The sequence below is a fragment of the Apis cerana genome, linkage group LG3 (assembly GCF_029169275.1).
Source record: "Apis cerana isolate GH-2021 linkage group LG3, AcerK_1.0, whole genome shotgun sequence".
In the NCBI taxonomy this organism is placed as follows: Eukaryota; Metazoa; Arthropoda; class Insecta; order Hymenoptera; family Apidae; genus Apis; species Apis cerana.
The window spans coordinates 3,358,395-3,374,234 of record NC_083854.1 but is presented as its reverse complement, the minus strand read 5'-3'; the positions used below and the strand labels follow the sequence as shown (position 1 = coordinate 3,374,234).

At 24.4% G+C, this 15,840-nt stretch overlaps 2 protein-coding genes across 5 annotated transcripts; one reads left to right on the top strand and one right to left on the bottom strand.

Annotated features, from left to right (window-relative positions):
• The first annotated feature begins 1,562 nt into the window (after nt 1-1,562).
• On the top strand, nt 1,563-5,928 carry LOC107997126 (myotubularin-related protein 2). 4 transcript variants are annotated; one of them, XM_017055554.3, is made up of 11 exons: nt 1,563-1,877; nt 2,252-2,444; nt 2,909-3,122; nt 3,216-3,323; nt 3,598-4,050; nt 4,117-4,564; nt 4,661-4,836; nt 4,905-5,012; nt 5,093-5,277; nt 5,345-5,549; nt 5,655-5,928. In XM_017055554.3, the coding sequence occupies exons 3-11, from the start codon at nt 2,997-2,999 to the stop codon at nt 5,805-5,807; spliced, it is 1,962 nt and encodes a 653-aa protein (XP_016911043.1). In that variant the 5' UTR covers nt 1,563-1,877; nt 2,252-2,444; nt 2,909-2,996; the 3' UTR covers nt 5,808-5,928. The 4 variants fall into 4 exon arrangements, with proteins under 4 accessions (XP_016911043.1, XP_061929197.1, XP_016911044.1 ...); XM_062073213.1 differs by lacking the exon at nt 3,216-3,323; XM_017055555.3 differs by lacking the exon at nt 3,216-3,323 and having other exon boundaries at nt 1,599-2,444.
• On the bottom strand, nt 4,859-12,159 carry LOC107997125 (nose resistant to fluoxetine protein 6). Its single transcript, XM_017055553.3, has 13 exons — nt 11,618-12,159; nt 10,844-11,088; nt 10,453-10,646; nt 9,747-9,868; nt 8,426-8,665; nt 8,131-8,332; nt 7,877-8,042; nt 7,696-7,775; nt 7,528-7,623; nt 7,306-7,435; nt 6,553-6,727; nt 6,291-6,433; nt 4,859-6,200 (listed from the first exon to the last, which is right to left on the bottom strand). Exons 1-13 carry the CDS (start codon nt 11,844-11,846, stop codon nt 6,081-6,083), a joined length of 2,142 nt encoding a protein of 713 aa, XP_016911042.2. The 5' UTR covers nt 11,847-12,159; the 3' UTR covers nt 4,859-6,080.
• Nucleotides 12,160-15,840: the final 3,681 nt, after the last annotated feature.

The window sequence follows — 15,840 nt, the reverse complement described above, 5'->3', positions numbered from 1 at the left end:
TATCTTTCATATGAGAATTATAATAGTGATTGATCTATAAAATCCAGATTTCAGAAAAAAATTACTAAGTTTTATTTATATAAAAAATCATTAGTTTAAGAAATATATATTATCTCTTATAAACTAATAAATTAATTTATATAATTAATAATTTTTTATAATAAATATAAAATTACAATTAATGCATTAAAAAATATATAATAATGCATTTAAATGCAAATATGTATTTATGAATTAATAATCAAAATGTATTTACCTTGAAACCATTTAATTCTTATTTCAAACATTTTTTAATATTATATCAAAAACTAAAAAATATTTAATAACATTATAATTTAATGTAGAATACATAAAAGGTAAGTATACAAATGATAAATATAAAATTAAGAGAACTGTAAAAAAATGATTTAAAACGTTTACCATGTAATAATTATAAAAGATTACTATACGAATGATAAATACATATATATTGACAAATATATATATTAAAATTTAAAAAATGTTTATTTTTAAAAATATCAGAAAACATTTTGTATGCTACTTTCTTTCGAATTACATTTTCTTAATATAATATTGCAAAATTAACTGAAAATTTTTCTAGATACTTAAAAATTAAAATAAATATATACAAAAATAGCTATATATATATTGCAATAATATATATAAAAACAAATATGTACTTATACATATAAAATTGTATAGAATGAAATTTATTAAGATTTTCAATAGATTTAGATAAAAAAAATTATAAAGCATTTCAAATATCAAAGGTTTTAGATGTATAATTTTGTAAAACATAGTAGATAAAGAGAGAAAATAGGGAGAGACAAAGACAAAGATAGGATAAAAATTTGGAAATTAGCGCCATCTCTAGAGTGCCTCAAATGAAACACAAGAAAAAGGATAGCAAATAATGAGAGAAGGATAGAGATAGGTAAGAATTAATCTTTGGCGCCATCTCTTAAATACCAAATAAACTATTTTTTAAAAAAATTAAAAGTATTTTCTTTAAAGTACTATGAGATGGCGCTGAAGGTTAATTCTTACTTATATCTATCCTTGTCTTATTATTTGCTATCCTTTCTTATCATTTATGACACTCTAGAGTTAAGAATTAACCTTTGGCGCCATCTCTTGAATATCAAAGAAACTACTTTTTTAAAAAATTAAAAGTATTTTCTTAAAAATGCTAAGAGATGGCGCTGAAGGTTAATTCTTACTTATATCTATCCTTGTCTTATTAGTTGCTATCCTTTCTTATCATTTATAACTCTCTAGAAGTTAAGAATTAACCTTCAGCGCCATCTCTTAGCATTTTTAAGAAAATACTTTTAATTTTTTAAAAAAATAGTTTCTTTGATATTCAAGAGATGGCGCTAATGGCCAATTCTTACTATCTCTATCCTTTTCTGATTATTTGCTATCCTTTCTTTTTGTGTTTCATTTGCGGCACTCTAGAGATGGCGCTGATTTCCGAATTTTTACCCTATCTCTATCTTTTTCTTATTATATACTATCCTTATCTATATTTTAATTTCATTTATGGTATTCTAGATGGCGCTAATTGTTACCTTATTTGCCTATATGTTTTCTTCACCTTTATTTGTTCTTGATGTGTGATGACAAGATGTTATTTTCATTTTCATTTTTCTTTAATTTTTTTTGTAATTTTAATATGATTTCATTTTTAATATAAAAAATATAAATATTTAAAATATATAATATTGAAATATAGAAATTTTACATTTACAAATATGGAAAAATATAAATATTAATATAGTTTTAATAAAAGATTATACATAATATTCAGAATTAATTTTTAATTATTTTTACAGTTTAAAATTTGTGGAATACATATAAAATATATTTAGTTCCTAGTATATATTCCATTATATTTCATTACTTAATTTTATAATTCCTAATTATTTCATATATGAATAATTTTTAAATATTTGAAAAAATGATATATGATAAACAATATTTTTGAAAAATATTAAATTCAAAATTTTTTTTGATAAAATATAATTTTATTTTTAAAAATAAAATATAGTCTATAGTATACTAATTTTCATTTAAATATTCACATAACAAGAATTGACATAAAAAATATATGTTTTAATAGGATTTAATAGGATTTATAATTTAAAGTACATTTTCATGAATGAAATTTTAAAAATTGATATTTTTTTTATTGTAATAGAAAATACAAATGTGCTTTTTAAATGACACATTTTTTGTTTTATTTTTTCAGATATAAAGAATTGTTATTATGAACTTATATGATAAATTGCCATATAATATATAATAAATGATATTAGTTCTTAAATATTTCTATTTAACTTTATAAAGTCAAATGTCTATGAACTATATACCTGTCAAATACAAGTTGCACTGAAAGGATTGAGTTCATTAGAATATTTTTATGTAATATTTTTTTGAATAAGGTCAGTGTATTGGAATATTTTTTATATTTAAACAATTTAAGATTCATGTGTATTATAATATATAAAAATAATATATTCCTTCTGGGCGTGGCGTAAATATTATATAAAACTTTGTTTATATCATTATTAGAATTTATTTTGTATTTAAAATTTGTATTTTATACGTTTAAATATTATTTGTAATAATATTATTAGTTATATATTTCAAATTTATATTTATAATAATTTCAATTATAATATATTATAAAGTTTCAGAATTTTGAGGTTAAGTAATTTATAAAGATTTTACAAAATATATGAATCTTATATATTTTTTGATTTCTATTGCTTTCTATTGATTTCTATTTTGATTACTATTGCAATTATTTTTATCACATATTTATTATCATTTCCTATGTTTATGTAAATAAAAATTTAATAGATTATAATAACTAAATAATCAATTTAATATTTTATTTTTAAAGGTGGTTATTTTAAAAATGTGGTCTTTAGAATTATACATAAGGATGAAAATATATCAAATGTGAAAAAAAAGCAAGTTAAGTTAGAAATATGGATAAAAGGGGTAGTGCTGAACTTTTGAATGTTGAACAAAATAACTCCAAAAATGCCAGTTCTGATTCCCTTAATTCAGATAGCAAGAGCAGTTCCCTTAATTCTAAGATGGGACAAGAATCGGTAATATAATTTAATTCATATATCTAAGTTTTTGATTTAGACATAATTATATTTAATTATATATAAGCTATTATACATATTAAACTCCTTTAGGAAAGCTGGGATAAAGCATCACATTCCAAAAGTTTTTCCTCAAGCTCTACTTCAACAGATAATAATATTGTGTCTGCTTTAGAAACTAGAAAAGACAATCAAGTAAAAGTGAGTTTTATATAGATGATTAGAAAGATTGATATAGTTTTTACATTTGTTAAAAATTTATTTATTACCAAAATTTGTTTTTTTTTATACAATATGATTTTGGTTTCATTTATTTAATCTATTTCACATTTTTTAGGAAATCTTTTTTCACTTTTACTTTTACTTTTTTAGTATATAATTTATTGTTTCAATATATAACTAAAATAGCAGATATGTTTTATTATTTAATAGTTATTTTTATCAACATAATTATTTACTATTCATTTTTTTATAGAATTTGTCTAGTGGAGAAACAGGTCCACCACTTTTAAATGGAGAACGTGTACAAGGCATTGCTCATGAAGTAACTTATGTGTGTCCTTATTCGGGACCAGTCAGAGGAATTCTTAGTATTACAAATTATAAACTTCATTTTCGGAGTGTAGATCGTGAAACGCCTTATGTTGTTGAAGTACCGTTAGGCGTTGTTAGTAGAATCGAAAAAGTTGGTGGTGCATCTAGCAAAGGCGAAAATTCTTATGGCATTGAAGTGTTTTGTAAAGATATGCGAAATCTTAGATTTGCTCATAAACAAGAAAATCATTCCAGAAGAGATGTTTTTGAAAAACTTCAACAGTATTCTTTTCCTTTATCTCACAAATTACCTCTTTTCGCGTTTGAATATTTTGAGACATTTCCTGAAAATGGATGGAATGTTTACGAACCTATAGCGGAATTAAAACGAATGGTAAAAAATGTTATATTCTCATGTTTAATGTAAAATAAAATATATTAGTATTACAATTATTTTTAGGGAGTAAACAATGATATGTGGAAGATATCGAAAATCAACGATACATATTCAATTTGTGACAGTTATCCCGCCGTATGGGCAGTACCTGCAGCAGCAACTGATGAGGATTTGCAAGCATCTGCAGCCTTTCGAAGTAGAGGAAGACTTCCGGTTCTCTCATGGATCCATCCAGAAAGTCAAGCAACGATAACTCGTTGTGCTCAACCATTAGTAGGTGTTGGTGGCAAACGTAGTCGCGAAGACGAGCGATACGTTCAGTTAATAATGGATGCTAATGCACAAAGTCATAAACTTTTTATTATGGATGCTCGACCAATGCCTAATGCTGTTGCAAACAAAGCTAAAGGCGGCGGTTATGAAAGTGAAGACGCTTATCAAAATGCAGAACTTGTATTTCTTGATATTCATAATATACATGTAATGAGAGAGAGTCTTAGAAAATTAAAAGGTCAGTTTATGATCACTAATATTTTCGTTAAACTGCAATAAAAAATTATTATTTATACTATTAATTAATAAATAAATATTATTAATTACCTTTTAGAGTTATGTTTCCCGACAATTGATGAAACAAGATGGTTATCAGGAATAGAATCTACAGTTTGGTTGAAACATATAAAATATGTACTTGCAGGAGCATTAAGAATAGTAGATAAAGTTGAAAATCATAAAACTTCAGTGTTAGTGCATTGTTCGGATGGATGGGATAGGACAGCACAGGTAATTAAAAAATAATATAAAATATTTTTTAAATATAATATAATTTTAATATTTATAATTTTTTATAGCTTACAGCTCTTGCTATGTTAATGTTAGATCCATATTATAGAACTATCAAAGGTTTTGAAGTGCTAATAGAAAAAGAATGGCTTAGTTTTGGTCACAAATTTCAACAGGTCTGTAATACCTGACTTAATTAAATATTTTCTGTACAATGTTGATTTGAAAATGCTATAATTCTAATAATGTATTTTAGAGAATCGGTCATGGTGACGAACATCATAGCGATGCAGACAGATCTCCAGTATTTTTACAATTTATGGATTGCGTATGGCAAATAAGTCGTCAGTTTCCTAATGCATTTGAATTTAATGAACATTTTCTAATTACTATTCTTGATCACCTATATTCTTGTAGATTTGGCACATTTTTATTTAGCAGGTATTTTAAATATTTTGCATCAATCGTTATAAGACTATTATAAATATAGCTTATAATACGCTTACAGTGAACGAGAAAGAGTTCAGGAACAAGTAAAACAAAAAACTGTTTCATTATGGTCATACACAAACAGTCAGTTATCCTTATATCAAAATCCTTTATATTGGGCTGCTCCCTATTATCAGCTTGTTCTGATGCCAATCGCTAGTATGAGATATATTAAACCATGGAAAAGTTTATATTGTAGATGGAATCCGAGTATGCGACAGCAGGTATATAAAATATTCTATCACTTTAATTTCTGCACATATTCTGCATAAAGTTATTAATTAAATTAAATCATTGTTTCATGTTTCTTCCATATTGTATTTTTAAAGGATCCTGTTTATCAACGAACGAGAGAATTACTAGTTTTAAAAGAACAACTTGAAAAACAACTGGAAGAAGGTCGTCGTGAACAAGCTAGTCGAGCAAATCGGTCAATGACATCGCCGGCACCACCTAGGATACATTCCCCGGTTCATTCATAACACGAAAAAAATTGTTTCTTATCTTTCAGCGATCTATAGTTATTTGTATATGACTTTTTTTTGCTCGCTATGTACAAAATACTCGTTGATAAAAAGAAAACGTTTATAATTTTTGCGCAAATGATTCTTCAGATTGATCCTCCTTCCCAAAAATATTAAATAATATAAAAAAATATTAAATAATATTAAATATCTCCAAATGTTCTAATACATGAATGATTTTTTTCAGATTTATCAATTAAAAGTTTTATAGAAATATGTATCTCTGTATATTCATTTTGTTTCTTTTTTTTGGATCAATCGCAGGAGCATTATAAATGGCGCTTCTGCTGATGCACTTAATATTACAGCAGCAGTGTAACTAAATAATACCGCTACTAGGAATATACCAGCCTGAAAAAAAATTAAACATTATTTTCATTAACATTACTTTGATATTATTTAATAAAATTTTTAATTTAAAATTAATTTTATTGTTCTTACAATTGTGACGTAATCAATGAAAAATGGGTAAGAAGAAATCGAATATAGTGAAAGTATAATTGCAGGATTTAGCAGATAACAAGCATAAGTTAATCTGCTCATAGGAAAGAATATTTTATTAGATAAAAATTTACTTATTAAACCTGTAAACATAAAAAAAAAATACTTAAATTAATCAATTAAGTTGAATATAAAAAATTATAATAATTATATACAATATATTAAGAATATTAAGAATATTTGCAAGAAAAAAGTTATTTACCACAATTATTTGTGCAACATGCAATTACAAACCAAGCTACACCAAAAGCCCAGGCTGTTCTGCTTAAGGCCGTATAAAGAATAGATAGACCCAGAGATAAATTTTTGTTTGTAAGACCGAATAAAATTGAACAATTGCATAAAATTGCTAAAGTCCAACAAATAAATAATGTTTTCTGAAACATATTATAATTATATGCATTTTATTTAAGCTTTTATAAAAATATTGAATTATTAATTGTAATATACAATAATATAAAATCTATATTTTAAAACTTTTTAATAAATATAAAAAATTGCAATATTTGTTAAATATAATAAAATTTGCACTTAACTATAACTAATCTATAATTAATCTATGAAATTCAAATTTCATTTGCTTTTTTTGACGATTAATTCGATAAATTATCATCATCATAAAAACAATTCGATTTAATTTGATTACTATTTTTATACAAAATTTCTATCTAATTATAAATGATACGTGAGCATAAATTTATATAGATATAAAGCTATTTTTCATGTCATATAAAAGCTATTTTTCTATGAAAAATTTCTTTATATATCTATTAAAAAACATTTATAAAGTCATTTTATATATCTATTAAAGACATTCTTGTATATATGTTTATTAAATGTCTATTAAAAGATCATCTTGTATATATCTTTTATATACATTATAAAAATTAAAAATATATAAAAATAAACAACAAATAACAAATGAAATGTGTAATTAATAAAGATTATATATTACCTTTGATAAATGTAATTTATAATTCCACTTTGTAAGAAGCAGACATGTACCCATTCCTATCAAATATGGTGGAATTCTTGTCCACGGACGTAAATAAAAATATGTTAACATTTCATATTGTTCATTCAACCTAAAAAAATAATATATGTATACATATATATATAGTTTTTAAAATATTAAATATATATTATTATGATAATATCAAATATTTTATACACTTACGCAGGTATATAATTATAATTATAAGCCAAATAACCGGATGTAAATATCGATGAAATTATTGTAATAACACTTATGCTCATTGCGATATTGTAATGTCTGAAATTTACAATTGATAATTGAATAAAATTAAATTATAAATAATTAAAAATCTGAATTATATAAACTTACGTGTTCATTAATGTTAAAATAATTGAACCAAAAATGAAGAAATGCATATCATTGGGCAAATACCAACTCCAACTGAGGCACTGAAATTTATTATTTATCCGAATATTTTTAAACGAATATTTTTTAAATATTGTTCAAATACGTGATAAAATGAAAATAAAATATTTAATAAAATTCATACTTGTTCGTTCCATGGAAATAAGTTGTTGATATAAAGTATATTTCTCCACCAATATTTTGTACATAAAACGTGTATTTGCTCGCTGGATGGAATCATCGAAACTTTTTCCATCCAAGTAAAATTTAATATAAAAATCATGACTACGACGAGATATCCAGGTGTAAGTCTTGAAATGAAATCGATTTAAAAATTTGTATTCTCATTGAAATTTAATTATAACGAAATTTTAAATGCATATAAATATTACACAATACCTAATGTATCTTCTAATGATCCCTTTTATAATTTGTATCGTTGATTCACTGAACGATTTCTTTTTATTTCCTTGTGACTTTAAATATGTGTACGTCAATAGAAAGCCACCGGTAAAGAAAAAGGTATCCACCGAAAGTGTCGCATTGCTTAGTACTTGCGTGAAAAAGTCATCAGTCATTCGATATGCGATTACCTTGTTAGCTATACGTACAGTTTTATTTTAAAAATTTTGAACATAAGAAATGAAATAACGAAAAGATCAAAATTTAATTAATTTAATTAATGATATCTCACCTATAGCATGATGCGCGTAATAAAGTGCATGCACCAATATGATCCATATCATTCCAAAAAATTTCATACCATGAAACAAACGCATATCATCGTAACCGACTTCCGTTTGAAATATTTGCTTCAAAGTCGTAAACCACGAAAAACAGAGAATAAATTGTATTATTTTATTCTGCGGTTTCAACTCGGTCGTTAATTCATGACAATGATTTTCGCCTTTTTCTTCCACATCGTTTTTCAGTTCTATTCAAACATTTTATCATATATAGTTAAATAATTTATTATAGATTACATTGATTATTAAAAAATATTCAAAGGATAAATATTAATATATTAATATTTTATACAAGATATTAATATATTCATGAAATAAAAAATCGAATCTAAAGATCAAAATAAACATAAAATATCACTTGAAGTTTATTTATTAAAAATTATTATAAATGCATTAGTCATAGCTATCTTTCTATTTCTATCTCGTTTCATCTAATGCAATCTTCAATTGCTTATAAATAAATTTAAAATTGATATTTTTGTATATCTATTTTTGGATTTTGCAAAGATTTCACAAATATATTAATATATTAATCATATAAAATGAACAATCATTTATCTACGTACATTTTATAAAAAGTGGCATATTTCATTTATCTTACAAGAAGAATACAAAAAAGAATATATTTATACAATTTTGAAATGAAGTATATTATCAGTTTATTAATATATTAATAATATATATATATATATCAGTTTATTAATATATAAATATATTATTAGTTTTTCCTAATACTAATAAACTCTAATGATTTTAAATGAATTTTAAATGAAGAGTAACATGTTTTTCTAATAATAAAAATAAAAAGAAGGATATATTTGAAAGATAATTTACGAGAAAAAAAGAAAAATTATGAAAATTTACATAATAATTTACAAGTAATTTATCATTTTTATGTATAATAGCATGTTTTCTTATAATAATGAAAAAAATTGAATAATAATTACATTTGAATAATGAAATCTAATGGGATTATCTAATTCCAAGATAATTAATTATTTTGATTATGTAAAACACATGCATATAACGATATGCATATAATGTTTAATTTATAATTATAATTTTAGTTTAATAATTTTAATTTTTATTGTAAACATTTAAATCTTATCTTTTCTGGCGAAATAATAAAAGAGATTATATTTTTGGCTAATTGAAATATATTAATATTTCGTAAGATAAATGAGATTATATTTTCGTAACGCGTATTATATTAAATATGTTAAATATTATATTATTGGATAAAAATGTCAATGTATTGTGTTAACTTACCAGATACATTGTTATTCTGAAAGGAAGTCAACTCTTTCTCGTTTTTTAAACGTTTTTGGTAGACGAAACCATCGTATGCCGTGCAAATTATTATTACACAACATAGTAAAACCAATATGATTCTGCAATCAAATATATATCGAATATATCGAATATAGTGATTTTAGTCAATAATTAACAGAGCTGGGGAAAATTTGAAAAATAAATTAAAACAAATACTAGAAAACTGAAATTATAAACAAACATTATATAATCTTTTCAAAACTTTCCAAATAAATAAATGTTATTTGAAAATACTATCTCATTTAATTAGTAAATATTTAACATATAAAATATTTCGTTTGATGTCTAAATTATTGACAAATATTATTTATTATATACATTCTAATTCGATGTGAATATTTATTTTCCATTTAATTGAAATGTAATAAGCATCGAAAATTACTATGTCGAATTATATTATATCGAAGAAAAATTAATTTGCAAAATTTTTATTCTCATTCAAGAAATAAAAATGGAATAAAAATATTTATTTCTATTCATATATTTTTTTCGCCTAATCTAAAATAAATTCATCACACCTATAATATAATATAAATATAAATTCATCACATTTATAAATTAAATTTATATAAAATTTAAATAAATTTTCTATATCTTAATAATTTTTAAATTTTGGAAAAATTTATTACGCTAATTTACATACATGATTAATATTATATTCCATTCAAGAAGCCATTCATGATTGCTTCTGAGGTCAGTGATTTCGATCAGTGTTAAACCTATGGAAAAGAGTTGTCCAATCAAGAGAGTTTCATTATGTAACACTTTATCCATCATCGTGGCTATTTCAGTTTTAGTACAGGATGCCGGTAAGCAAAGTCCAAGTGTCACTACGTCCTAAAAAATGCATGATCTCTTAAATTTCTTTTCTTATGATCATTTAAACACGCTAATTGTATTTTTTTTTCAATTATTCTAATCAGTTATTTTCATTTTTTTTTTTTTATTTTAAATCGATTTTCTTTCTCGATTTCTTGATTTTACAATTCAAATTTCAATATATATGAATCCTAATGTAAATTCCTTATGCTTACTTCCTTCGATAATTCTATATGGTATTGTATAGTACTGTTGTGTCTCATACGGGCAGCAAAGAAATGAAGCTCATACGGTGGATATTCTTCATTAGAATTTCGATAAAATGAATTATTTTCTTGAATTTTTTGTGACAAGGACAACGTGTAATTTTTGGATATATAATTGCAATCATTTTTGCCTCCCAGCCAAAAATTGTTCCCGTTTATGAATCCCCAGGGTGGCACTCCGCTGGCGTCCAACACTTGAAAAAATAACAGATATGACCTTTAAAAGATCGAATGGTAAGAAAGATTGATCACGATTTGATCGTATTGGAACTAACTAACTAACTAACTAGTAGCGCGAAGCCTAATAGAGGAAGAGTGAAGAAAACTAGTTTCTTGTACAATACGTGAAGAAAGTCTCGGATTTGAGGGTTGCCATGGCGAAAAATCAAACATCGTGACACAATACGTGATACGTAATCGTAATGTATATTCGTTTCAAGGAGAATTCGCGATTACACAAGAGTGTTTTCTTGTATTTTAAATTATTATATCGAATTTTCCGCGGAATGTACGTTTATATTAACGATTGGATTACGAAACATAGTACCGCAAATGCACGATCGTTATGTTGGTCCCACATAAGGTGTGTACAGTTGGTTTCGGCACGTTTCGATTCACAACCGGTCGGAGAGACCGTATTTTCGTTCCCTTCTTTTTGTCTTTGATCCATAAATAATAAACTCTCTCGATCGAAATTTTATATTTATTTAAACATGTACTAACTTCTTAAACCCCACAGCACGTCGTGATCTATCGCTTTGCGAAATTGCTTCATCTCACTCCGACATTTGGTCGAATTCAGAATATCGATGTATTCCGTGATCGCGTACACTGGCAATGTTTCCTTCATTGTCACCACATTTCTTGAATTTGCTTCGATCGATGCACACAGCATCGTAAATAATAACAAGGATAACCATGACCACGAGAAAGAAATTTTTGTATATTCCATGTCGTTGTAAATAGATTAGATATTTTCACTTAATATTTCAAATTCACTAATGAAAAATTAACAGTAATCGAATAGATTCTACACCGCGAGAAAGAACGTTGTCGAATGGAGATCGAGGGTGAACACGGGTATTTCAAAACAACAAACGATTCCCGACACGATTGCAACAAGACAGCAAGTATCGACTAAAGAACGGACAATTTATTTGCATGAGACCACCGACTAAAGAGACGACCGAGAAAGGACTGTCGTGAAGGAGGATCACAGAATCCGAATGGAAAGCAAGCCTTCCTCCTGGTCTGCGTCGTCATCGTTGTTGTCTTTGAAGTTATACCAAGACACCCCCACCACAATTTTTAAGTTGACCATTATTTCTCACTAATTGAATTTACATCATCGTTATCATTTTAAATATTTTTCCTTATTTAATGTAAATTATTTTTAAATATGTAACAATATTTTTCTTATTTTATCGTTTGTTAAATAATATTGATTTTATCTTTGAGACATTTGCATTAGGAAAAATTGTTCGTTACTTTCTTCAAATTCTTTGTTCGATAATGTAATTTTTTACTTTCAATTATTTTACTTTCAGATTTTCGAATACTAGAAAACGAATATTAGAAAATTCTTTTTCTTTTTTTTTAAACACAATTTTATATACATTTCATTCAATTTTTCTCTTCCAAATTCTGAAAATCTAATTTTATTGCAGTTTTGTCACAACGTTTACAATCATTTTCAGGAACAGTCGCTTTTAATATGTCTATACGTTTCTTAATTAGGATAATTCATGGTTTAGCACTAAAATCGGCTCATGTGCGTGCAACATCGACAAAAAATGTCGAAAACTACAAGTATGTAGCATGACTAGTTTTCTAATGCTACTAGGTCGTTTATAGACCATTCAAATATTATATCAACAGTTGCAAAACGAAATCGAATTCTCGTTTTCAATTCTCGTTTCAATAATACCATTCGATTAATCGAAAAGCAATATGAATGATCGGTACACGTAATCGAGATAAAATCTCCCTTACCGACGAACTTGCTTCTTTTCCTTTTCAACATCCCTCGATTGTCTTGTTTTCTTTCAAAAACTTTCACTCGATTGCACGCACGTTTAATGCTCCTTCCACTCGATTTTACGTTCGCTCCTTGCGAGCAATTAGCATTCTTATTTTATTGACGCTATTAGGCAAAGTCTCCGAGTTACTTCATCAAATTTCGCCGTAACGTAATACTCGCGCAAAAATCTTTTTCCGAAGTCGATAAAAAAGCGCGTTTACCCTCTTAGTTTGAGCGAACGTCTTTTTGAGATATGATCCTCTTTTATAGTATCCGAGGAATTTTATAATTCTCCTTTTTTTTCATAATTATAAATTTTTGTTGATATAATCTCGATAATTCAAGAGAAGAGATAAAATGTTCTAATTAGAGATTGTGATTTATTGAAAAAAGGTTTAACAAACGAGAATTCTATATGTGATGTGTAAAAATTATAACAAAATTATAATAATTTTTTATGTGATATTTTAAAGAAAAAAAATTCAAATTTTAAATATGAATTATTTATTTTGTATACATATATAAATATAATTATAATATACATATATAAATATAATTATAAGATTCTTAAAAGGCCATTAACTGCGATGGATATACACGTGGCTAAAATATAAAGGAATAGAATTACGATTTGTCAAAATACGATTATCTTAAGTTCTAGTAATTAAAGATTCTAACGGAATATATATGAGAATAAAATATGCCAAAAATGCTATAAAAGAAATAAATCAACAGTGATTTACGACTTCAGACGATAATAAATAAATAAATCAGACGATAATAAATATTCGATATAATAGTACTGTTACTAATCCGGAAACAATAGAAAATTTAATAACATAAACCGTAAATTCGTATTTATCTTACAATTTCATCTTCTAATGTTCAAGCTTATTTAAAGGTCATTACACAAGTATATATCCAAGTATAATAGGTATATATAGGTATAACAATTATACACAGGTATAACAATTATATACAGATATAACAATTATACACAGGTATAACAATTATACACAGGTATAACAATTATACACAGGTATAACAATTATACGCAGGTATATACAAGTATACACAGGTATATACAAGTATAAATTTTTTAGCTCACTACAAAATGCAAAAAAAAATAAACGTTTCTTGTAAAAAATAATATTGAAAAAAAAATTGAAAAAAACAAGAGCAAAAGAAAATTTTCCATGACATTCCTCTTTGAATTTTAGCATAATAAATTATGCTACAAATATGTTTTATAATATTAAAAATAATAAAGATATTTAAATGGAGTTTATAAAAATACAAGTAAACTAAATATTTTATTTTTAGATCATTTTTTATTTTTAAATCATAGTAACTATTTAGATATAAGTTATTGATTAAGGACGTCATATCGTGGCATTCATAAAATTATCAAATTTATTAAAAAAAAATAAATTGTCAAAAAAATTAAGTTTTATATTTTTTTTATTTTACAATTATGCAAAAACATGCAGATATTTTGATAATAATTAACAATAAATTACAATGAAATAGATATGTAATATATATATTTTTTTCATTCATATAAATAGTTTGAATATCTAAGTATAATAAATTGATATATTTAATATTAATTTATTACTTTCTATATAAAAAATTAAAATATTAACTTTATAAATATTTTTAAAAAATGATAATCTTGAAATCTTCAAAGCTTCTCATAATTCATAGTTCTCAGAAATAACTATAATTACCATTATTGGACTCTGCATATAATGGCAATACATATTTTATCATAATTTATAAACATATAAAAATATACCTCATAAATTTTCAATTTGATTAAAATCAAATTGAAATCATATTTCAAAATATTCAAATAACGAGAATTTAATATTTTTAAATTATAATATATATTATAAATTTTATAAATAATTATAAATAAATATTATAAATATTAATGGAATTTATAATTCTCACTAATAGAAATTTATTTATATTGGAATTAAATAAATATTGATGATTTTCATTATAAAATTTTCAACACAAATAATTCAAATAAATATAAACAAAAACCTATCTGTTAGGGGTTGCGACTCTGGGAATCTATAATCTATGATAAGTAGATACTATTATATTATGCATAGTATGTGGAAATAGGCTCTCTATCCCTAACAAATGACAGTTTCAGCGATTTGCATTCGTCAAGATGAATGTTGAAACAAGCATAAAGAATTAGTCATAAATATCTTTTGTTTGTTTAACAGGCCATATTGTAGTCGAGGTATAGTATGCTTTTAAGAATGTCCGAAGTCGTCTTCCTGACAAACATCCTCCGAGCTTCTTCGAATTCTTCTCGAGTCGATATTTTTTTATCTTTCATTCTTATTTTTTCTTTTTTTTTTAATTTTATTTTATATAATATTAAAATTTGTAAAATTGATCAAGTGATAAAAATCTTTTAGAAAAAAAAAGTTTTTAACTACGAAATTATGTGTATACTATCACTAATGTAAAATGTATCATTTTCTATTATATATTTTTTTAACTAATTCGTATTAAATTAATAAAAGGCTTCGTGAATTAATACGAAAAATGTAAAAATATATACGTATATGTAAACATTATTTCCCGAGATCATTATCATATTTAATTATTAGCTAAAATTTACATATTCATCTTGGTACAAATCGTGTATATCAATATCATTTTGGATTGGAATCAATGTAAATTAGATATATAAATATATGATATCTGAATCGTTTATGTATTAACTACTTCACGTTTTTACAGTTAGAAAACAAAAATTGATTAAATTATAATAAAAAATTAAATTAAATAAATCTAAAAAAAAAATAAAAAGATATTTCAATAACATGAAAAAAATAACTTTTTCATTTTATTAAAATAAAGTAATGTGAAAATTTATTTTAATCATAGACAGCAAATT